The 24,628-nt window shown below is 42.0% G+C and overlaps 2 protein-coding genes across 2 annotated transcripts in view; both read left to right on the top strand.

The window, feature by feature from the left end:
* Positions 1 to 17,603, top strand: part of LOC139408365 (carnitine O-acetyltransferase a) — a 29,303-nt gene extending 11,700 nt beyond the window's left edge. The window contains exons 5-13 of the mRNA XM_071152153.1: positions 4,667 to 4,832; positions 5,188 to 5,362; positions 6,034 to 6,212; positions 6,499 to 6,599; positions 6,878 to 6,997; positions 8,991 to 9,113; positions 10,887 to 11,085; positions 15,517 to 15,654; positions 16,290 to 17,603. Coding sequence (XP_071008254.1) covers positions 4,667 to 4,832; positions 5,188 to 5,362; positions 6,034 to 6,212; positions 6,499 to 6,599; positions 6,878 to 6,997; positions 8,991 to 9,113; positions 10,887 to 11,085; positions 15,517 to 15,654; positions 16,290 to 16,505 — 1,417 coding nt within the window. The 3' untranslated portion in view covers positions 16,506 to 17,603. The remainder of the gene's footprint in view (positions 1 to 4,666; positions 4,833 to 5,187; positions 5,363 to 6,033; positions 6,213 to 6,498; positions 6,600 to 6,877; positions 6,998 to 8,990; positions 9,114 to 10,886; positions 11,086 to 15,516; positions 15,655 to 16,289) is intronic.
* A 2,307-nt stretch (positions 17,604 to 19,910) lies between these two features.
* On the top strand, positions 19,911 to 23,840 carry LOC139408364 (cyclin-dependent kinase 9 (CDC2-related kinase)). Its single transcript, XM_071152152.1, has 8 exons — positions 19,911 to 19,982; positions 20,138 to 20,251; positions 20,626 to 20,707; positions 20,893 to 20,983; positions 21,142 to 21,308; positions 21,574 to 21,745; positions 22,145 to 22,293; positions 22,727 to 23,840. The coding sequence occupies exons 1-8, from the start codon at positions 19,942 to 19,944 to the stop codon at positions 23,090 to 23,092; spliced, it is 1,182 nt and encodes a 393-aa protein (XP_071008253.1). The 5' UTR covers positions 19,911 to 19,941; the 3' UTR covers positions 23,093 to 23,840.
* The last annotated feature ends 788 nt before the right edge of the window (positions 23,841 to 24,628 follow it).

Here is a 24,628-nt window from a genome sequence, read left to right as displayed (position 1 = left end):
TAATATGGACTTTGTCTTTTACCAAATAGGGCTATCTTCTGTATACCACCCCTACATTGTCACAACACAAGTGATTGGCTCGAACGCATTAAGAAGGAAAGAAATTACACAAATTTACTTTTTAACAAGACACACCTGTTAATTGAAGTGCATTCCAGGTGACTACCTCATGAAGCTGGTTGAGAGAAGGGGCAAGAGTGTGCAAAGCTGTCATCAAGGCAAGGGGTGGCTACTTTGAAGAATCTCTCAATTATAAAATATATTTTTTTGGTTACTACATGATTCCATATGTTATTTCATAGTTTTAATGTCCACACTGTTATTCTACAATGTAAAAAATCCCTGGAATGAGTAGGTGTGTCCAAACTTTTGACTGGTACTGTATATACAGTGCCTTCGGAAAGTATTTAGAACCTTTGAATATTCTGCATTTTGTTACGTAACAGCCTTATTCTAAAATGTATTTAAATGTTTACATAAGTATAACATTTACATAAGTATTCAGGCCCTGAAAGCACCTTTTGTCAGTGACTCTAGCATCGTGTCATCTTGGGTATGAGACTACAAGCTCGGCACACCTGTATTTGGGGACTTTCTCACATTCTTCTCTCCAGATCCTCTCAAGCTCTGTCAGGTTGGATGAGGAGTGTCGCTGCACAGCTGTTTTCATGTCTCCAGAGATGTTCGATCGGGTTTAAGTCCGGGCTCTGGCTGGGTCTCTCAAGCACATTCAGAGACTTGTCCCGAAGCCACTCCTGCATTGTCTTGGCTGTATGCGTAGGGTCGTGGTCCTGTTGGAAGGTGAACCTTCGCCCCCAGTCTGAGGTCCTGAGCGCTCTGGAGCAGGTTTTAATCAAGGATCTCTCTGTACTTTGCACCATTCATATTTCCCTTGATCCTGACTAGTCTCCCAGTCCCTGCAAAACATCTCCACAGCATGATGCTGCCACCACCATGCTTCACCGTAGGGATGGTGCCAGGTTTCCTCTAGATGTGACGCTTGACATTCATGCCAAAAAGTTCAATCTTGGTTTCATCAGACCAGAGAATCTTGTTTCTCATGGCCTGAGAGTTTTTTGTGCATTTTGGCAAACTCCATGCGGGAGTGTCTTCTGTCTGGCCACTCTAGCATAAAGGCCTGATTGGTGGAGTGCGGCAGAGATGGTTGTCCTTCTGGAAGGTTCTCCCATCTCCACGGAGGAACTCTAGAGCTCTGTCAGAGTGGCCATCGGGTTCTTGGTCACCTCCCTGACCAAGGCCCTTCTCCCCTGATTGCTCAGTTTGGCTGGGCAGCCAGCTCTAGGAAGAGTCTTGGTGGTTCCAAACGTCTTCCATTTTAAGAATGATGGATGGAGGGCACTGTGTTTTTGGGGACCTTCAATGCTGCAGAAATGTTTTGGTACCCTTTCCCAGATCTGTGCCTCGACACAATCCTGTCATTGAGCTCTACGGACAATTCTTTAGACCTCATGGCTTGTTTTTTTTTGTGACATGCACTGTCACCTGTGGGACTTTTTCTAGACAATTGTGTGTGCCCTTCTAAATCATGTCCAATCAATTGAATTTACCACAGGTGGACTCCAGTCAAGTTGTAGAAACATCTCAAGGATGATCAATGGAACCAGGATGCACCTGAGCTCAAATTCAAGTCTCATAGCAAAGGGTCTGAATACTTATGTAAATTAGGTGTTTCTGTTTTCTATTATAATACATTTGGTAAAATAAAAAAAATACCATTAACTTGCATTGAAGTTCTGCCACAAATGCTAAGAAGTTAGTGTTTGAAAGTTAGCATTGATAGTGCCTATACGCTGACAATGCAAAACATTATGAACACCTGCTCTTTCCATGACATAGACTGACCAGGTGAAAGCTATGATCCCTTATTGATGTCACTTGTTAAATCCGCTTCAATCAGTGTAGATGAAGGGGAGGAGACAAGTTAAAGATTTTTTTTTTAAAGCCTTGAGACAATGGAGACATGGATTGTGTATGCGTGCCGTTCAGAGGGTGAATGAGCAAGACAAAAGATTTAACTGCTTCTGAACGGGGTATGGTAGTAGATGCCAGGCTCACCAGTTTGTGTCGAGCTGCAATGTTTCTGGGTTTTTCACACAGTTTCCTGTGTGTATAAATTCTGGTCCACCACCCAAAGGACATCCAACCAACTTGACATAACTGTGGCAAGCATTGGAGTCAACATGGGCCTGCATCCCTGTGGAACGCTTTTGACCCCTTGTAGAGTCCATGACTCAACGAATTGAGGCGGTTCTGAGAGCAAAAGGGGGTGCAACTTGAAATTAGGATAGTGTTCTTAATGTTTTGAACTAGAGGTCGATCGATTAATCGGAATGGCTGATTTAATTAGGGACGATTTTAACATTTTCATAACAATCGGTAATTGGCATTTTTGGACACCGATTATGGCCGATTACATTGCATTCCACGAGGAGACTGCGTGGCAGGCTGACTACCTGTTACGCATGTGCAGCATGGAGCCAAGTTAAGTTGTTAGCTAGCATTAAACTTATCTTATAAAAAACAATCAGTCTTAACATAATCACCAGTTAACTACACATGGTTGATGATATTACTAGTTTATCTAGCTTGTCCTGCACCGCATCGATTATATGCAACATATAATTGATGCGGTGCCTGTTAATTTATCATCGAATCACAGTCTACTTCGCCGAACGGATGATGATTTAACAAGCGCATTTGTGAAAAAAGCAATGTTGTTGCACCAATGTGTACCTAACCATAAACATCAATGCCTTTCTTAAAATCAGTACACAACTATATATTTTTAAACCTGCATATTTAGTTAATAATGCCTTCTAATGTGAATTTATTTTAGCTATGGAAATTGTGTCACTTCTCTTGCGTTCTGTGCAAGCAGTATATGCAGCAGTTTGGGCCGCCAGGCTCGTTGCGAACTGTGTGAAGACCATTTCTTCTTAACAAAGACCGTAATTAATTTGCCAGAATTGTACATAATTATGACATAACATTGAAGGTTGTGCAATGTAACATCAATATTTAGACTTAGGGATGCCACCCGTTAGATATAATACGGAACGGTTCCGTATTTCACTGAAATAATAAATGTTTTGTTTTCGAAATTATAGTTTCCGGATTTTACCATATTAATGACCTAAGGCTCGTATTTCTGTGTGTTATTATATTATAATTAAGTCTATGATTTGATATTTGATAGAGCAGTCTGACTGGGCAGTGGTAGGCAGCAGCAGGCTCGTAAGCATTCATTCAAACAGCACTTTCCTGCATTTGCCAGCAGCTCTTCGCTGTGCTTCAAGCATTGCGCTGTTTATGACTTCAAGCCTATCAACTCCCGAGGTTAGGCTGGCAGTACTAAAGTGCCTATAAGAACATCCAATAGTCAAAGGTATATGAAATACAAATGGTATAGAGAGAGAGAGTCCTATAATTCCTATAATAACTACAACCTAAAACTTCTTACCTGGGAATATTGAAGACTCATGTTAAAAGGAACCACCAGCTTTCATATGTTCTCATGTTCTGAGCAAGGAACTTAGACGTTAGCTTTTTTACATGGCAAATATTGCACTTTTACTTTCTTCTCCAACACTTTGTTTTTGCATTATTTAAACCAAATTGAACATGTTTCATTATTTATTTGAGACTAAATTGATTTTATTGATGTATTATAGTAAGTTAAATAGTGTTCAATCAGTATTGTTGTAATTGTCTTGTTGTAATTACAACAATATATGTATATTAGAGGACCAAAAAAGCCGATACCGATTTAATCGGCTTTTTTGGTCCTCCAATAATCGGTATCGTTGTTTGAAAAATCATAATCGGTCGACCTCTCTTTTGAACACTTTAAAACAGTGAGGATGAATCAGATTATTTTTATTATATATCTGTATAATATATTTGTTTATACTATATTTATAACTATACCATGTGTGTTATGTATGTATGTATGTATGTATGTATATATATATATGTGTGCGTGTGTGTGTGTGTGTGTGTGTGTGTGTGTATATATATATATATATATAATATATATATTACACACACACACACACAATCTCAAGTGTGTGTGCTCTGTCTGGTTGGCAGCAGACTGCTTTATCTAGCTTAGAGATCACAGTTTAATCACTGTGTTTAAGCTGCAATATATAACTTTTTGGGCGACCTAAGAAAAACATTCACATAGAAATGTGAGTTATAGACCTGTCAATCTCATTGACAGCAAGTCTAAGAAGCAGTAGATCTGTTCCATGTGCTCTGTTTCTATGCTTCCTATTTGAAATCTTTTACTTTGTATTTTGTACACCAGCTGAAAATACAATAACAAAAATATATTTCACAGCGGTTTAGATGGTACAATGATTCTCTATACCATACTTGCTTGTTTTGTCACATAAACTGAAATTAGGTGAACTATTCAAATTTTAGCAACCGGGAAATGGCGGAGCGATTCCTGTATAGTGCACCTTTAAGTTTATTGCCACAAGTTGACATCAGTTGTCGTAACTGTTTGTCATAATTATGGGATCACCATGTAAGCCTTATGACTGAATGTTCAAGAAAATGTCTCTCTTAATAGTTGAAGAACTTCAATGAGTCCGTAAATGAATGTTTGACCATCCACCTCTCATTGCTCGGTCCGCAGTGAGACGTTACCAGTGGAGTACCTGGGTGGGAAGCAGTTATGTATGAACCAGTATTATCAGGTCCTGTCCTCATGTCGCGTCCCCGGCCTGAAGAGGGACTCGGTGGTCAACCATGCCCATCGCTCCAGGCCTCCCACTCACATCACTGTGGTGCACAACTTCCAGGTAAACCAAGAAAGACCTATGGAACTTAGTGTAGTCCAAAGGTGTTTATTTCACGCTTTGTCGATGTGTAATTACAAAGAAAATAATTCATCTGCACACTCTAACTCTGATGCAGTTGATTGTTTAGACATCACAGCTACTGTACACCTTGCCAAATCAGGGTGGTGGTCATTATTGTACGCTACAGGAAACATGCATCTGAAAACTGAGCATTTTTTTATTTCACAAGGCCAAGTAGTCTCACCCTGTTTCAGACCGATTGGCTCATGACCCAGGTTGAGCATTTTCTTCTGTCTACAAGTTGATTGTGAATACATAATTTGTCTCTCTCTCTCTCCTGTCTCTCCTCTATCAGTTCTTTGTCCTGGACGTGTACAACAGTGATGGCACCCCGCTGACGGTGGACCAGTTGTACATGCAACTGGAGAAGGTTTGGAGCTCGTCCCTGCAGACCAACAAGGAGCCCATCGGCATCCTCACCTCTAACCAACGCAACAGCTGGGGCAAGGCCTACAACAACCTCATCAAGGGTGAGAAAACAAGTTTATGAGGTGGTGCAAAGGCAGGTGTTAGGTTCTGACAAAGTGAGTAAAAACTAATGGACAACTAAGGAAAGCTCAAACCAAGTTTATTCACCCAATGGGTCAGACAGCTGAACAGACAAAGACATGTTTACACAAGCACTGGTATTTAAACCTTCCTCCTATGCTGAGTCTCCTCCTTGCACATCTGGACAGCCAATACACCTCTGTTGCTAGACAGGACTTTAGTGATATCTGTTCTTCCTCACTTCATCTGACCTGACCTCAGCCCAAATTCCTCAATCCTCCCCAACTCACGGCTTTCCTGTTGACTTGTACCAGACTGTGGCCCGTTCCCCTTTCCATAGGATATCTGATGTCTAGCATGAACATGTTCTGACAGAATGTAAACATTCTACATTCCCCTCTCTCCCTCAGTGACATGAAAAAGGATATTTAATTTTTTCAAGTTTAGAAGTCAGAACCCATCACAGTGTCTCAATATAGTGGTTTCCTCTCTTTGAATCTATTCACTTCAACTGTGCTGATGTGGAAGAACTGGGCCAGAGGTGAGCAGTGGTTTAGAACTGGAGTCAAATTAGATTAGAACTGTGTTTACAACTGGGTTTGGGTAAGTGTGAATAACAAATAGATTGGTGTTCGTCCTTTTCTCCACTTAGATAAGACGAACAAAGACTCTGTGCAGGCCATCCAGAAGAGCATCTTCACAGTATGTCTGGATGCTCCCATGCCCTGCGTCTCAGACGAGCTGTATCACAGCCGAGCCGCTGTCCAGATGCTCCACGGTGGGGGCAGTCGCTGGAACAGTGGCAACCGCTGGTTCGACAAGACTTTGCAGGTGACGCTACACACACACACACACACGGATGCTCCACGGAGGGGGCAGTCGCTGGAACAGCAGCAACACACGTACACTCACTCACACAGAATACACACACACGTACACACTGTATGTATCTTCCCCTTCTTGAAGTAGAAATAAAGAAAAACCCTAGAATGAGTAGGTGTATCCAAACTTTTGACTGGTACTGCATTTTTTTTTTTAAACACTGAACTTATTCGACTGAAATCCCTGAGTCTGTGTTGTCAAGTGTTCCTCACTTTCCCGTTTCCCTTGTTTCCAGTTTATCATTGGAGAGGACGGGTCATGTGGTCTGATGTATGAGCACGCCCCTGCTGAAGGCCCGCCTATCGTGTCCTTGATTGACCACGTCGTCGAGTACACGTAAGTGCACCACTGTTGGGTCATCTCATTCACTTACAAAACACAGTCTCTTCAATCACTCGCTCATCCTTGTCGTGCTGGCTTTGTGTAGAACAGCAACAAATGAGATCTGCTTCTGTCAATCTTTGGCCAACTCTACTTCAGACATGTAAAATTATTTATTGACGTCAATGGAAGATTTGTGGGAAATGTTAATCTACGCCATCGTGTCTGCAGGTCTAATTCCCTTAACAAGTACCATGAACTGAGGGTTTCCTGTCATATTTGTGATCTACCAGGAAGAAGTCTGAGATGGTGCGTACCCCCATGGTCCCCCTGCCGATGCCTCAGAAACTACGCTTTAACATCACACCAGAGATCAAGAAGGACATTGAGAAGGCCAAGCAGAACATGAACATGTGAGAGTGTAGATACAGTTGAAGTCGGAAGTTTACATACACCTTAGCCAAATACATTTAAACTACGTTTTTTACAATTCCTGACATTTAATCATAGTAAAAATTCCCTCCCTGACCTAAGTCAGTTAGGATCACTACTTTATTTTAAGAATGTGAAATGTCAGAATAATAGTAGAGAGTGATTTATTTCAGCTTTTATTTCTTTCATCACATTCCCAGTGGGTCAGAAGTTTACATACACTCAATTAATATTTGGTAGCATTGCCTTTAAAATGTTTAACTTGGGTCAAACGTTTTGGATAGCCTTCCACAAGCTTCCCACAATAAGTTGGGTGAATTTTGGCCCATTCCCCCTGACAGAGCTGCTGTAACTGAGTCAGGTTTGTAGGCCTCCTTGCTCACACACGCTTTTTCAGTTCTGACCACACATTTTCTATGGGATTGAGGTCAGGGCTTTGTGATGGCCACTCCAATACCCTGACTTTGTTGTCCTTAAGTGATTTTGCCACAACTTAGGATGTATGCTTGGGGTCATTGTCCATTTGGAAGACCCATTTGTGACCTAACTTTAACTTCCTGATTGATGTCTTGAGATGTTTCTTCAATATATCCACATCATTTTCCTACCTTATGATGCCATCTTTTTTGTGAAGTGCACCATATCCTCCTGCAGCAAAGCATCCCCACAACATGATGCTGCCACCCCCGTGCTTCACGGTTTGGATGGTGTTCTTCGGCTTGCAAGCCTCCCCCTTTTTCCTCCAAACATAACGATGGTCATTATGGCCAAACAGTTCTATTTTTGTTTCATCAGACCAGAGGACATTTCTCCAAAAAGTATGGTCTTTGTCCCCATGTGCAGTTGCAAACCGTAGTCTGGCTTTTTTATGGCGGTTTTGGAGCAGTGGCTTCTTTCTTGCTGAGCGGCCTTTCAGGTTATGTCGATATAGGACTCGTTTTACTGTGGATATAGATACTTTTTTACCTGTTTCCTCCAACATCTTCACAAGGTCCCTTGCAGTTGTTCTGGGATTGATTTGCACTTTTTGCACCAAAGTACGTTCATCTCTAGGAGACAGAACTCGTCTCTTTCCTGAGCGGTATGACGGCTGCGTGGTCCCATGGTGTTTATACTTGCGTACTATTGTTTGTATAGTTGAACGTGGTACCTTCAGGTGTTTGGAAATTGCTCCCAAGGATGAGCCAGACTTGTGGAGGTCTACAATTTTATTTCTTGAGGTCTTGGCTGATTTCTTTAGATTTTCCCTGATGTCAAGCAAATAGGCACATATTGTTCTGGAATTTTCCAAGCTGTTTAAAGAAACGGTCAACTTAGTGTATGTTAACTTCTGACCCACTGGAATTGTGATGCAGTGAATTATAAGTGAAATAATCTGTCTGTAAACAATTGTTTAAAAAATTACTTGTCATGCACAAAGTAGATGTCCTAACCGACTTGCTAAAACTGTAGTTTGTTAACAAGAAATTTGTGGAGTGGTTGAAAAATGAGTTTTCATGACTCCAACCTCAGTGTATGTAAACTTCCAACTTCAACTGTATATACAGTACATAGAAAGATGTGTTCTAGTTCTATGTGTGAGAGCTAGCTACATAGCAGAGGAGGCTGGTGGGGGAGAGATATAGGAGGATGGGCTCACTGTAATCAAACATATGTAAACCGCACGTTTGACTCCGTTCCATTAATACCATTCTAGCCATTACAAGGAGCCCATCCTTCTATAGCTCCACCCACCAGCCTCCTCTGCTACATACATGCCTTGGTCCTGGAGGGCTACAGGGGGCCCCAGCTTTTTTTTTCAGCCCAGCGCTAACACACCTGAATCAACCAGTCTTATTTTCCAGACCTTGGTTAAATATTATACAGGCCTATGGATATAGTTCAGAAACATAGTTTGGATGTATTCAATTATGAATTAATATATTTGTATAGGCCTACCCTGTAATATTCTGCGTTGTGACATCTACCCCCCAGAATGGTTCATGACCTGGATGTCAAAGTCATTGTTTTCTCCCACTTTGGCAAGAACGTTCCCAAGACCCACAAGATGAGCCCCGATGCCTTCATCCAGATGGGACTACAGCTGGCCTACTACAGGTGAGGATACGCACTATGCTAATTATGTTTCCGTTCTTATTTCAGTTACACTGCAAATAGTCTCGTGTAGCCACACCTCCAAAATCACATTGTTGTCACGCCTCCCTTTGACTTTTAGAGAATTGTGTCTTAGTCAAAACGGTTTGAATGGAACGCTGGCTTTCAGCGGCAAGATTTTTTATTGGATGTTACATTTCAAGAACCCTCTCCCACATGCCGTTGGTGCTCACTGCTGGTGCTACGTGTTATGTTATCATCACTGTTTTTAGACTGGGTAGGACACACTTTGCAGAGTTGTTCAGTATGCTAGTTTACAACAGTGCAGGAGATGGAAGAAACCCTGTAGGAAAAGCTGAATTGTGTTTTGCAAAAAGTGTGTTCCACACACAATCGACGTTGATCAACATATTTTGTGATTTAATCAGTGATTTCCCGGCCATCCTCACACACTGTTGCACATACGACACTAATCTAGTAAGCACCTTTGATTTATAGCATGTTCCCACCCCTATTTAGCTATCTTTCTATCATGAACTTTCCCAGGCTTCACATTTAGTGAATCCTGGTTTTCAATAAGGATACACTGCAGACACCTATGTCATGCCTGCATTGTTTAATAAAAAACATGAGCTGGCGCACACCCAGAAAAATGATTTTGGGTGGAGGTGCTGACTAATGGCAAATAAACTATAGAAAGAGAGTCGCACACTATATAAACTCCCAATTTATTGGGTAAATCACAAACGTTTCGGCATCACTGTGCCTTCTTCAGGGTAATGTCATGGATACTTGAACCAGGTTATGATGACAAACAGTGCAACCAATGACAATAGTGAGGGGTGTGTCATAATTATTAAGTTAATTAGAATTAATTGAGTGAAACTGTTAAACAATAGTTTATGGCATATTAAATATATTAGGCTATTATTATATGCAAACATAATTATTGTTGGCCTCTCGGGTGGCGCAGTAGTCTAGAGCACTGCACTGCAGCGCCTGCTGTGCCACCAGAGACTCTGTGTTCACGCCCAGGCTCTGTCGCAGCCGCGACCGGGAGGTCCGTGAGGGGACGCACAATTGGCCTAGCGTTGTCCGGGTTAGGGAGGGTTTGGCCGGTAGGGATATCCTTGTCTCATCGCGCACCAGCGACTCCTGTGGCGGGCCGGGCGCAATGCACGCTAACCAAGGTTGCCTGGTGCACAGTGTTTCCCCCGACACATTGGTGCGGCTGGCTTCCGGATTGGATGAGCTCTGTGTTAAGAAGCAGTGCGGCTTGGTTGGGTTGTGTTTCAGAGGACGCATGACTTTCGACCTTCGTCTCTCCCGAGCCCGTACGGGAGTTGTAGCGATGAGACAAGATAGTAACTACTAACAATTGGATACCACGAAATTGGGGAGAAAAAGGGGGTAAAATTCAACAACAAAAAAACATACATTATTGTTTAATTAAATTTGACATATTTAATTGTTTCCTATTTCATTTATATTTGTTACGTGATATATTTGTTTGGTTCAACCTTAATGCATAATAAGCATCATCAAATTGATGTATTCTTTCTAATTTATAAGACTTGTTCATAAAATAGAGAATTGTTGATAAGAATGTCAATATTCAGACCACTAGATGGCAATGTTTTTAGATAGGCTTACTGGATATCCTCCTTTTGTAGGAGTAGGATCTCCAGAGAGCAAAATATTCCCTAACCTAACTCCTACTAGCCTTAAACTGTATCAATGCAATATAACTGGGATCGCTCTCTCTCTCTCTCTCAGGATGTATCAGCGGTGCTGTGCCACCTATGAGAGCGCGTCTCTGCGTATGTTCAAGCTGGGTCGCACCGACACCATCCGCTCCTGCTCCATCGACTCTGCTAATTTCGTCAAGGCCATGGACGACCCAGCCAAACAGAAGATAGAAAAAGTGACCCTACTGGAGAAGGCTGTGAAAGCCCACCGGGCATACACTGACATGGTGAGTGAGTGCTGTCTAATAGAAAGGATAGATACCCTCACAACAGGCTTGAGTCAATTCCCTTTAGATTCCGGTCTGACAATCAAAGAAACTCACGGACGACTAATAAAGCTCAAACCAAGTTTATTCACCCACTGGGTCACACAGCTGCATAAGACAATGACATGTTTACACAAGTCCATATGTAGAACCTCTACTGGGTGGAGTCAACTCCTTGCATATCTATCAAATCAAAGTTTATTTGTCACGTGCGCCGAATACAACCGGTGTAGACCTTACAGTGAAATGCTTATTTACAGGCTCTAACCAACAGTGAAAAAGTAACGAGGCTATATACAGGCACTGGTTAGTCGGGCTGATTTGAGGTAGTATGTACATGTAGGTATGGTTAAAGTGACTATGCATATATGATAAACAGAGAGTAGCAGTAGTGTAAAAGAGGGGTTGGCGGGTGGTGGGTGGTGGGACACAATGCAGATAGCCCGGTTAGCCAATGTGCGGGGGCACTGGTTGGTCGGGCCAATTGAGGTAGTATTTACATGAATGTATAGTTAAAGTGACTATGCATATATGATAAACAGAGAGTAGCGGCAGCGTAAAAGAGGGGTTAGGGGGGGCACACAATACAAATAGTCCGGGTAACCATTTGGTTACCTGTTCAGGAGTCTTATGGCTTTGGGGTAAAAACTGTTGAGAAGCCTTTTTGTCCTAGACTTGGCACTCCGGTACCGCTTGCCATGCGGTAGTAGAGAGAACAGTCTATGACTGGGGTGGCTGGGGTCTTTGACATGTTTTAGGACCTTCCTCTGACACCGCCTGTAGAGGTCCTGGATGGCAGGCAGCTTAGCCCCAGTGATGTACTGGGCCGTACACACCACCATCTGTAGTGCCTTGCGGTCGGAGGCCGAGCAATTGCCGTACCAGGCAGTGATGCAACCCGTCAGGATGCTCTCCATGTTGCAGCTGTAGAATCTTTTGAGGATCTAAGGAACCATGCCAAGCCTTTTTAGTTTCCTGAGGGTCAATAGGGAGTACAGGAGGGGACTGAGCACACAGGGTTGAGGATCAGCGTGGCAGATGTGTTGCTACCTACCCTCACCACCTGGGGGCGGCACGTCAGGAAGTCCCGGATCCAGTTGCCGAGGGAGGTGTTTAGTCCTAGGATCCTTAGCTTCGTGATGAGCATTGAGGGTACTATGGTGTTGAACGCTGAGCTTTAGTCAATGAATAGCATTCTCACGTAGGTATTCCTTTTGTCCAGGTGGGAAAGAGCAGTGTGGAGTGCAATAGAGATTGCATCATCTGTGGATCTGTTTGGGCGGTATGCAAATTGGAGTGGGTCTAGGGTTTCTGGGATAATGGTGTTGATGTGAGCCATTACCAGCCTTTCAAAGCACTTCATGGCTACAGACGTGAGTACTACGGGTCGGTAGTCATTTAGGCAGGTTACCTTAGTGTTCTTGGGCATAGGGACTATGGTGGTCTGCTTGAAACTGTTGCTAGGCAGGAACTTCAGTGGTGCCGCTCCTCTGTGTAGTCATGGCACTGCCTCGGCCCACATTCCTCACTCCTGCCTAATCCACGGCTGTCCTACCTTATCTGTTGACTGAAACCAGACCGTTGCCCTTCTCTCCATAGGATACATGAGATTTAACCATAAGATGTTCTGACAGAATGGAAACTTTCTCACTCAGTAGATTTCCATCTACTCAGTAGATATTACAAGTTAGAAGTTTGAATCCAACAAGTCAATTCAGAAATTAAACCCTATTCCATATGTTCCTAATTGAAAAGCACTGAGGAGAATTGTAATGGAATTGACCCCAACCCTATGGCACCCTATTTACTTAACCTTCATCAGTGACAGAGTACTGCACTCACTAGTGCTGAGCGATTAACTGATAGTTAGTTACTGTAGGTAGTTTTAGTTTTTTTAAACATCTAATTGACAAACGTTGGTTTAATAATTTTAATTTAGTTTGTTTCTTTTTCTGTGAGCTCAATGCGCACATTGCGCTGTAGTTTCTCTAGAGATAAATAAGATCAAGCCCGAACTGGGCAATGTAGTAGGGAGGCCAATATTCCACATAGTTTAGCACAGAAAACATGGTCATTAACTACAATGACCATAATCCATTGCGTGCGCGCCTACTCGTCCGGTCTGTGTGGAGATTACTATACCTCAGTGGTGTGGAGCAGACACAGAGAATGTGTGATGGAGAGGTATAGAAAGCAGCTACTTCAAGGTATCTCTTCCTGAAAATACGTGATCTAAGTGATTGATAGTTAGTATTCAGAAGTCATAAAAGTTTGCCTTATTTACTTTGAAGAATTACTAAAATAGTGATGTTGTCAGACAGCATAGGCAGCAGCTCTGTAGAGATGATGACTGAATGAAATAATAGTCATCAAATTAAACCAATGTAATATACACAACGGAAACATCCTATTAAAGTAATGTGAATAAATTATGGTTAATAAGGGATTAGCAGTAATGGACAGTCACTACCATCATTTTATTAATTGTTTTATTCTGTGTCCCAGCATTCAATCCGCATAGTACATTCAATATATATATATATATATATATATATATATATATATATATATATATATACACACACACACACACACACACACACACACACACACACACACACACACACACACACACACACACAGTGGGGCAAAAAACTATTTTGTCAGCCACCAATTGTGCAAGTTCTCCCATTTTAAAAAGATGAGGCCTGTAATTTTTAACATAGGTACACTTCAACTATGACAGAGACAATGAGGGGAAAAAAATCCAGAAAATCACATTATAGGATTTTTAATAAATGTATTTGCAAAATATGGTGGAAAATAAGTATTTGGTCACCTACAAACAAGCAAGATTTCTGGCTCTCACAGACCTGTAAATTCTTCTTTAAGAGGCTCCTCTGTCCTCCACTCATTACCTGTATTAATGGCACCTGTTTGAACTTGTTATCAGTATAAAAGACACCTGTCCACAACCTCAAACAGTCACACTCCAAACTCCACTATGGCCAAGACCAAAGAGCTGTCAAAGAACACCAGAAACAAAATTGTAGACCTGCACCAGGCTGGGAAGACCACTAATAATCTCCCTCGATCTGGGGCTCCACGCAAGATCTCACCCCGTGGGGTCAAAATGATCACAAGAACGGTGAGCAAAAATCCCAGAACCACAGCTAGTGAATGACCTGCAGAGAGCTGGGACCAATGTAACAAAGCCTACCATCAGTAACACACTACGCCGCCAGGGACTCAAATCCTGCAGTGCCAGACGTGTCCCCTTGCTTAAGCCAGTACATGTCCAGGCCCGTCTGAAGTTTGCTAGAGAGCATTTGGATGATCCAGAAGAAGATTGGGAGAATGTCATATGGTCAGATGAAACCAAAATATAACTTTTTGGTAAAAACTCAACTCGTCGTGTTTGGAGGACAAAGAATGCTGAGTTGCATCCAAAGAACACCATACCTACTGTGAAGCATGGGGTGGAAACATCATGCTTTGGGGCTGTTTTTCTGCAAAGGGACAAGGACGACTGATCAGTGTAAAGGAAAGAATGAATGGGGCCATGTATCGTGAGATTTTGAGTGAAAACCTCCTTCCATCAGCAAGGGCATTGAAGATGAAACGTGGCTGGGTCTTTCAGCATGACAATGATCCCAAACACACCGCCCGGGCAATGAAGGAGTGGCTTCGTAAGAAGCATTTCAAGGTCCTGGAGTGGCCTAGCCAGTCTCCAGATCTCAACCCCATAGAAAATCGTTGTAGGGAGTTGAAAGTCCGTGTTGCCCAGCAACAGCCCCAAAACATCACTGCTCTAGAAGGGATCTGCATGGAGGAATGGGCCAAAATACCAGCAACAGTGTGTGAAAACCTTGTGAAGACTTACAGAAAACGTTTGACCTCTGTCATTGCCAACAAAGGGTATATAACAAATTATTGAGAAACTTTTGTTATTGACCAAATACTTATTTTCCACCATAATTTGCAAATAAATTCATAAAAAATCCTACAATGTGATTTTCTGGATTTTTTTCCCTCATTGTCTCTGTCATAGTTGAAGTGTACCTATGATGAAAATTACAGGCCTCATCTTTTTAAGTGGGAGAACTTGCACAATTGGTGGCTGACTAAATACTTTTTTGCCCCACTGTATATATATATTACGAATCTAAATAAAAAGAAAGTTATTATTTTTTAAGAACCAAGCCGACCTCAAAAATCACCATTCGCTGAGCACTATCAGTTCCTTATAATAGAATACATTGAAATGTTTGAAGTGCACAAGTCAAGTGTGTTTGCCCAGTGTGTTTGGATCAATGATATAGCCTAAACACATCGTCAATATGCATGAATATTAGATATAAATATGTATGTCTATGGTTTGGCTGTGTCCAGGCGATCCATGGCCAGGCCATAGACCGACACCTTCTGGGGCTGAAGCTGCAGGCCATCGAAGACCTGACCTCCATGCCTGAGATCTTCATGGACACCTCGTACGCTGTGGCCAACCACTACAATCTTTCCACTAGCCAGGTAAATAGCTATCTTATGGGACTTTTCATTGACGCTCATTGTTGTTTTCCGATCTGGCAACACAATATGGTGGCTGAACAACCATATGACAATGCAGTGACAGTGTTTTATTAAACCATTTTGGTTGAATTACTGCTAGTCTGACGTAATTGGTTGATAAAACACTGTGCCGTAGTGCTGAAGTACTCTTTCCTTGCGTGTTTGTCTGCCCTACACGATTGGGACAGGTGTAGCCAAGCTTAAAAATTAGCTATTGAGCTAATGTTGTCAGTAGCTGACACCTTAGGGTCAGCCAAGTGTCATCTTGGTTAGCTCATTTTTATACCTACACTAGCAAGCTTTGTCATTAGAAGTTAGCTACATAAGGATCTAGCTACTGAAGCTTCTTAGGGGTTCTAGCTACTGAATCTACTTAGGGGTTCTAGCTACTGAATCTACTTAGGGTATCTAGCTACTTAGGGGGTCTAGCTACTGAGGCTACTTAGGGGGTCTAAGCTACTGAGGCTACTTAGGGTGTCTAGCTACTGAGGCTACTTAGGGGGTCTAGCTACTGAGGCTACTTAGGGGGTCTAGCTAATGCTCATACCGTAAGGAGTAAGCTTGCCCGCTCCCCCCTTCTTTCTCCTCCCCCAAAGGTGCCAGCCAAGACTGACTGTGTGATGTGCTTTGGACCCGTGGCACCCGACGGCTATGGCGTGTGCTACAACCCCATGGCAGAACACATCAACTTTGCTGTGTCGGCGTTCAACAGCTGCAATGAGACCAATGCGGCCCACATGGCCCAGAGGCTGGAGGAGGCCTTGCTGGACATGAGGATGTTGCTGGAGAGCACCCCCAAGGCCAAGCTGTGAGAGGCAAACCAAGATAGACCTAGTTCAGGGTCAGACTAGGCTTGGCTGAACACTGCTCCAGACTTAGGCCACCACAGACTGTCTGATACAAGACAGCTTAAGACCGCTCCAGATGGTCCAAGGCCTATGCCACCATTGACCGCTCGCCTCAGACCTGGTTCAGAGCCCGGCCAGGCCACCACAAACTGATACAAGATCGATTAATACCGCTTCAGACCAGATTCAGGTGTTTTAGCTAGTACATGGTTGCCATCATTACAGTTGCAGTTTGGTGTACAACATCATTTTGATGGCGTGTTGTTTATATGACAGGTTGAAAGATTTATTGACTGCAATATTAAGACTTAAATTCACATTAATTGTTCATCAAAAAAAATTATGCAGGTTTACTTGTACAGATCGAATCGTATTCTTTGTATTGCAATCATCATTGTGGATGAGCCTGTGGCAAAACAATAGCCTGGTCCCAGATTTATTTCTGCACAAGACCATAGGTGTTGGCAAGACGGCACAAACAGATCTGGAAACAGGTTAGCAAAATAGTTTGAGGAGTGGAGTGGATCACTAAAAAGAAATTGAATCATTATGGCTGTGTTGAAATTGTGTATAATTAAATTAAGAACAGTATGTTTGAGATTGTAGCAAATACAGTGCATGTTATTTGGAAGAGCAAGTGTTTGAGTGGGATACTGGAACTTTGTACCTGCCTTGCCTTCTAGGATTTCCTTTTAATTTGTTTACACTAATTGTGTAAATACCCGTGTTGGTGAAGCTACTCAAATATAGTTTACCAAGCTACCAATTACTTCACACTGGAAGAAGGTAAGCTACACTAGTTACCCATAATAAAACTATAGTTACTTTGAAAAAGTAGTTCACTACATCCAAACTACTTTGTGAATAAGTATATGTAAATACTGTAAAATGTAGTTAAATTACTAGAACTATGTGTAGTTCACTACTCCCCAACACTGGTAAATACAGACATTTGAATTTTGAAGGTACTTGTGTGTCTGTCTGGGTTCTGAATGCTGTAAATAGCACTGGTTATGTACTTAATGCTGGTTATTAACATTAAACAATTGTTTATGAAAATCATCCAAGTTTCAAGTCTGGTATATGTACACTCAAATTTTCTTTAATTTTTTAATAATTATATATACATTTTTTTTTATTCCAAAAACAAACATATACATACAAGTAACAACTTAACAGACACAAAAACAATGACTCCGTCGTCTGTCCCCGCATGCTCCCATCCCTAGTGCATGCATTATTGTTTGCCACTTGGCCTTAAATTGTACATATTTGTTTTTCCTCACAATGGAAAATCAAAAGAGTTATTTAAATATTGAAATGGCATGGGCGCCCATGCTATTTAAATAATAACTTATTTGATTCTCCATTGTGTCAATGATGGCAGATTGATTGACTTCCAAGTTTTTTGGATACATTTATATCAAAAGAATATCATTTTAAAAGTAGTATGGAAGCTGGTTTGAATAGAAAGTGAGTTCCCCCAACCTTCTTCACTGAGCTATGCTGACCGTTTAGATTAGAACCATGGGCAGCACCACGCCACTTCATAGGTTTCAAGTTCCCGTGTGTCTAGGGTTGTGTTCCCCTGCTCAGACGTTGCTGACACATGCCAAGACATGTATTTTACGTATCAGCTAACCACATCATATGTTATGCGTTGAAGACGACTGGGGGAAAAACTAGGTCAAATCATGACGTTAGTGATTTTCACGTCGGAAAGTCGGAGCACGAGAAAAGATGCCTGCATTTCCGAGTTGGATGACCATTCAAAACTATTTTTCCCAGTCGGATCTTGTTTATTCCCAAGAGTTCCCAGTTGTTTTGAACGCAGCATTATAGCAATCTGGTGCCTGAGGGCACAGTCAATAACGTGGACTGCAACCATTGGTTGATACATGCAACATCTAAGTAGGGGTACACAACCTTGATGTGCAGGCAAAGACTTCAGCTTGCTGGGATTTGTAGTTTTGCATGATGTCTACTTTAATGCTAATTAGCATTTTCGAATCTGAGAGTAATGGAGCCGAATATATTGATAAAAGTCACCTCAAAGCGTCACACCAGGGTTCGCCTACACGAAACACTGCCCTTATTTGAAGTGTTTCTAAAATCCCCTATGGGTTAAAATGAATGGTGGAAATACAATTGGAACCATTTCTTTGTTTTACCGCTAGGTTTTATGGGTATTATGACACTTCCACTGTGGGGCTCTATAGGAGGAGTTGTCCACAAAGCCAAGACCTGAACCTCAGAGCCTACCTTCTATTGACCCTGTTGACTCATCAGTAGGAAAGATTTGTTTCTCTTTTGGTCCATTCAACAACAGAGTGATACGAACCTTGTTTCAGCAGGATGTTGAACCTTATGTCATGCCTTATTGGAATGGATTTATTGATAATATCTGTTGGAAAAAAGTTTGGATGTTGCCACACACATACCTACTTGTTAACAAAATTAAGGAAGTTTCCTTTAAAATTGTTCATAAATATTATCCTGCCAACCACTATATGAAGAAGTTTAAGGAAAACAGCAACTCAAATTGCTCCTTTTGTAATGACCACCCAGAAACAGTGTTGCATCTTTTTTGGCATTGTATGCATGTAAGAAAACTGTGGCAAGACATCAGTAGGTTTATAATTTATAACACATTTATGAAGATTTTACACTATTGTGGAGAGATGTACTGTTTTGGATTCTTTACATACAATAGAAATAAGCTGAAACATTTTTATGTAATTAATTCATTATTCTTTTGGCCAAATTTCATATACACAAATGTCAATTTACGAACAGAAAACCACATTTTCGTACAAAAAGAAATTGAACTGTATTTTAAGACGGTTAAATGCTCTACTAACAAAAAAGCTGTTAGAATTGTAAGTATATGTTTGTCCCTTAAGGTCCTTGTAATTGTAATGTGATATTGTACCCCCTAGCTTGATTGTCCATTGTTTGTAATCTATGTATGCTTGTGTTCCCTCATGTGCTTATGTATTGATTTGTTGTTAATAAAATAAAAAGTTGTCCACAAAGCGGTAAACGGGCTGTCTTGTCTATCCTTTCTTTCGGATTGGTTGTCTCATTATAATTTTTAAAATACCCGGGTTGTTAACGTCAACTTCCTGTTTGTATTCAACGGAGAGAGATGCTATACTATTAGACACTCATTGGCCTCCATGCAAAAACTCCTTTGTGTGCGAAAACTAAAAACGCCACCTGCTGGAGAGAGACAGGTTTTCCGCCGAGTTGGGCCTCTCGCTTCCATTTTGTAAAGTTTGTGAAAGCAGAAAGACTACATTACCCATCTCGCTTCCTCTTTGGTAAAGTTTGTGAAAGCACAACGACTACATTACCCATTTCGCACTGGGCACGCACGGATCCGACGGAACAAATAAGGATGCAGCGAGACAAAACAGGAAACGCCGCCGGGGCTGAAAAGTATGAATATATTCATATCTAATGTCCATTGTGTGATTTAACGTTGTGTAGAACATATATTATCTAATTCTGCATGATTTGGTGTACTTATATTAGAGTAAAATTATGTAATTCTGGCGAAACCTTTCCCTAACGTGACCCTTTACTTTTCTCAGGCCTGACCGGGAGGCCGCCATTATGTCCAAATACTACGACGGAGTCGAATTCCCTTTCTGTGATGAGTTTTCTAAATATGAAAAGCTTGCCAAGATCGGCCAAGGAACCTTTGGGTACGATTTCTAGTAGTTATTTAGTGAAAAGGTTGCCGACAACAACATCGCTAACGTTAAGGATAACGTATGTTGTTACGTTCGCTTTAGCCTGACGGCAAGCTAGCTACAGTAGCTTGTTTTCTTGAAAGACAACTAACGTTAATATATCCAGCTAGTTTAGCAATCTAAAATGCATTTGTCGACACCTGCATTTGCTGTTTTATCCACACCTGTGTTGATAGTGACGTTAGGTTCTGAGTTCATAACCTGAATGTAAACATAACTAAGGTAACATCACGTTAGCTAGTTTCAGAAGAACACTTAGCGTATTTGATTTTCTTGTCATTGGCACACGTTCTATATTTTCATCTTGCCATACTTTACCTTTCCAGGGAGGTGTTCAAAGCCAAACACAGACAGACTGGGAAGAAGGTAGCGCTGAAGAAAGTGTTGATGGAGAATGAGAAAGAAGGGGTAAGAGGGACAACAAAGCCACGTCTCTATCTGACCTGCATGAGATTAATATCAACATTCCAACATTATACACACAGAAGATGCATGCTGTCAGAGACTGTATAATATTTATTGGATAGGCTAGTGGTAAACTATGGCACACTATAAACATACATGGATGCAAATAGTAATCTTCTTTGTCACAGTTTCCAATCACTGCTTTGAGAGAGATCAAGATTCTGCAGCTCTTGAAACATGAGAACGTTGTCAACCTCATAGAGATCTGTCGAACCAAAGGTGAGTGTCAGTCATGCATTCCCAGTAGCAACCTACAGCTTGCATGGGGCCGTCCATATTGTTTGTTGTCAAAAAGCAGTATTGGATTACCAATCCAGACTAGTGTGTGGAGTGGTTGCTTGTGTGTGTAATTACTCAATCTTCTCATCAACACACAGCCACCCAGTTCAACCGCTACAAAGGAAGCATCTACCTGGTGTTTGACTTCTGTGAGCACGACCTGGCAGGGTTGCTAAGCAACGCCAATGTGAAATTCACCCTGGCCGAGATCAAGAAGGTGATGCAGATGCTGCTGAACGGACTCTACTATATCCACAGAAACAAGGTGAGGCTACGGTCCATTTATGACAGACTCCCATCCATAGTCACTATAACCTAGAATGGGAAAAACTAATGATCATAGACAGCACAGTAGGGTTTGGATCAAAGCTGTAGTTTGAAAAGGGTAAAACGTTTTTAGACTTAATTTGATTCCTATTGTACAATACAACAAACCTGTATCATCATTGCTGGTCTTTTCACCAAATGCACTGCATTTTGAATTCAGCATTTAACATTGTGCCTCTCGGTGGACACCTTCCTCCTCTCAGATCTTACACAGAGACATGAAGGCGGCCAACGTGCTCATCACACGTGACGGCGTGCTGAAGCTGGCAGACTTTGGGCTGGCGCGAGCCTTCAGCCTGGCCAAAAACAGCCAGGGCAACCGCTACACCAACCGCGTAGTCACACTCTGGTACAGGCCCCCAGAGCTGCTGCTAGGTAAGGAACCCATCTGGAACATAGTGTAGGGTACATGCCCAAATCCCCTAACCTCTCCTCCAGTACCCCCAGCCAGTCCACTTTTGAGCCGTATTCGAGAACTAACACAGCTGATTTAACTAATGAATGACTTGATAATTAGGTGACCATTTTGAATCAGCTTAGCTACTTCTGGAAAACATCAAGTAAGTGAGGGTAGTCAAGGAGAGGTTTGGGCAAAGGACATTTTTCAAAAGGCGGCATTTCTATAAAAGCTATATGTAACTCTATAAATAACCATTTTTTTTACACAATCCCATGCTATTTATACAGTTACAATACATTGATATGCTGAGCTTGCTTGTAGCGTAATTGTGTAATTGAATGGCATGTAAAATGAGAACTACATTGTTTTGTCAGGCGAGAGAGACTACGGGCCTCCCATTGACCTGTGGGGTGCAGGCTGCATCATGGCGGAGATGTGGACACGCAGTCCCATCATGCAAGGCAACACAGAGCAGCACCAGCTCACACTCATCAGTCAACTGTGTGGCTCTATCACGGCAGAGGTATGCACACAAACCACACTCAAACACACACGGACGCATACCTACACACAACCAGGGTCAATTACAGTCAATAACATTCAGCCGTGGGCCGAGTTTTCCTTGAGCTGATGATCGGGGGGGGGGGCATTGTTATAAATAATTTGTACACTGCAAATTGAGCTCAAGAATCCCAAACAGTATTTGACAAAAACAGAATCACTTCCAACCTTTATTTCAATGGGATACGATCACACGTTCCTCTATTTATCCACAGGAATACTTGGAACAGATCACCTAAATTAAAATAACTTGATTTCTGACACTGAGCTGATTTCTTTGATTTTACATTCTTATGTCCAAGGAAAATAATAAACACCACAGTGTAACCACCAGTGTAACACAAACAAATTCTTATTCACCATTCAATTCCTAACCTGAACTCTTCCCCCATAAGGTATGGCCGGGCGTGGACAAGAAGTATGAGCTTTACCAGAAGATGGAGCTCCCTAAGGGCCAGAAGAGGAAAGTGAAGGACCGCCTCAAGGCCTATGTCAAGGACCCGTACGCCCTGGACCTGATTGACAAGCTCCTAGTCTTAGACCCAGCGCAGAGGACGGACAGCGACGACGCTCTGAACCACGACTTCTTCTGGTCGGACCCCATGCCTTCGGACCTGAAGAACATGCTCTCCACGCACAACACGTCCATGTTTGAGTACCTGGCCCCGCCCCGCCGGAGAGGTCACATGCCCCAGCAGCCAGCCAATCAGAACAGGAACCCGGCCACAACGAGTCAGACGGAGTTTGACCGGGTGTTTTGATTGGACTAAGGAGTTGGAGGAGGGCGAGTGGCAGACTGTTGCAAGGCAGAAAGTGGCCAGCCCCAGTTGGCGTAAGACTGATTTTAGGGAACTGTAGCGTTCTTTCCAAGTGGAGGCAACACGAGGAAAATGTGGACGTTTCTTCAAGCAGTATTGTTCTCCTGTTCATGTTCTATCACATTAGTCTGTCCTCTGCCTCGGACATTTGATAAAGCGTTGAGATAGTACTGTGTTGTTATTGGGTGGGATTTCAATTCAATAACTCATTTGCTTCTTCTTACACTTACTTGACCTTGTCTTGGAAGATGTGAAAGGTTTTATAGGGTGTAAAGGATTTGTGAGGAACTAGGCCTACGCTTCAGCTACGTGACGCTAGATGGAGCTGTTGCTCTTTCACAAAACCTGCCCGGTCCTTTCAGAGTCAACAAAGACAGGAAGCAAATTATTGGATTGGTATCCAGCACTCCATGGGCATAGACGTGCGTTCAGTGGGTTGCTCCGAGGATAATTCCTCTAGTGTTGGAACACGTCCAAGAACCACACACACAAAGGATTGACACAAGCCATCAAGACAGCGATTCTTATCGCTAGAACCAATAGTTTCCTCTTTTTTTTTTTCACTGTTTTGTTCATTTTAAAACATTTCTTTTTTATATTGTACAATCATGAGTTTTGCCAGGTATCTTTGTGGTGTATGCGATACGTTGTCAGTATAGTTACACTAATAAACCTCACTGATACACTGCCATTTATTGTCCTGGAATTATTGTCCTGTGTGACATCACCCTAAGGAGAATGGCAACATGGAATCTTATAGCAGGTTTATAAAGCATATTTCCACTTAGATAAAAAAATTTGAGACAAGCGAGCCATTTGACTATAAAGCCACCCTATATGTGCATTGATAATGGTGGTTTATAGAAAATTTCACCAGTGACTTATCGTTCCCAAACAACCATTTGGCACTTATTTCGGTATAGCTAGAGAGTTAGGTCAGGATTCAATCCGATTCACCCTTTGTTCTCTACGTACCAGTTAAAGGTCATTTTAGAGTGAGCCGATATGCAGCATTCGCCCTGAATGCAGTCCGCTAGCACAGGAACATTGCCAACAAAGCGTGATCGGATTGAATCCTGACCTTAGGGTTCAGGTAAGCAACAGTTCCAGGCCTCAGAATAGTTGAAGTGGAGCTTTACTGTTGCTGTCACCTACTTGCTCAGATGGATGTAGTAGAATCTAGATGTGCTTGGGATTTTAAAAAATGACATTGGCAGATTCCCTCTAACAATTTTGTATACCATTACAGTACTACTGTTTACAGTTGTGGAAAAAATGATTACCAATCTTTTTCTGAGAACTGTCCAGGGATGGGCAACTGAATTGTAGGCCTGCAGATCCATTTGGGTCTCAACTTCTTGTTAAGAGTTAAATTAGTAGAATTGATAAGGTGACATTTGGTTATGCATCAGCAGTTCTGTTACGTCAGTCACTGACAGTCAATTAGCCCATGTCAGCTAAAAGTTTTATATTTAACAA

This window comes from Oncorhynchus clarkii, chromosome 5, assembly GCF_045791955.1.
Source record: "Oncorhynchus clarkii lewisi isolate Uvic-CL-2024 chromosome 5, UVic_Ocla_1.0, whole genome shotgun sequence".
NCBI lineage: Eukaryota > Metazoa > Chordata > Actinopteri > Salmoniformes > Salmonidae > Oncorhynchus > Oncorhynchus clarkii.
This window is presented reverse-complemented; position numbering and strand designations above follow the sequence as displayed.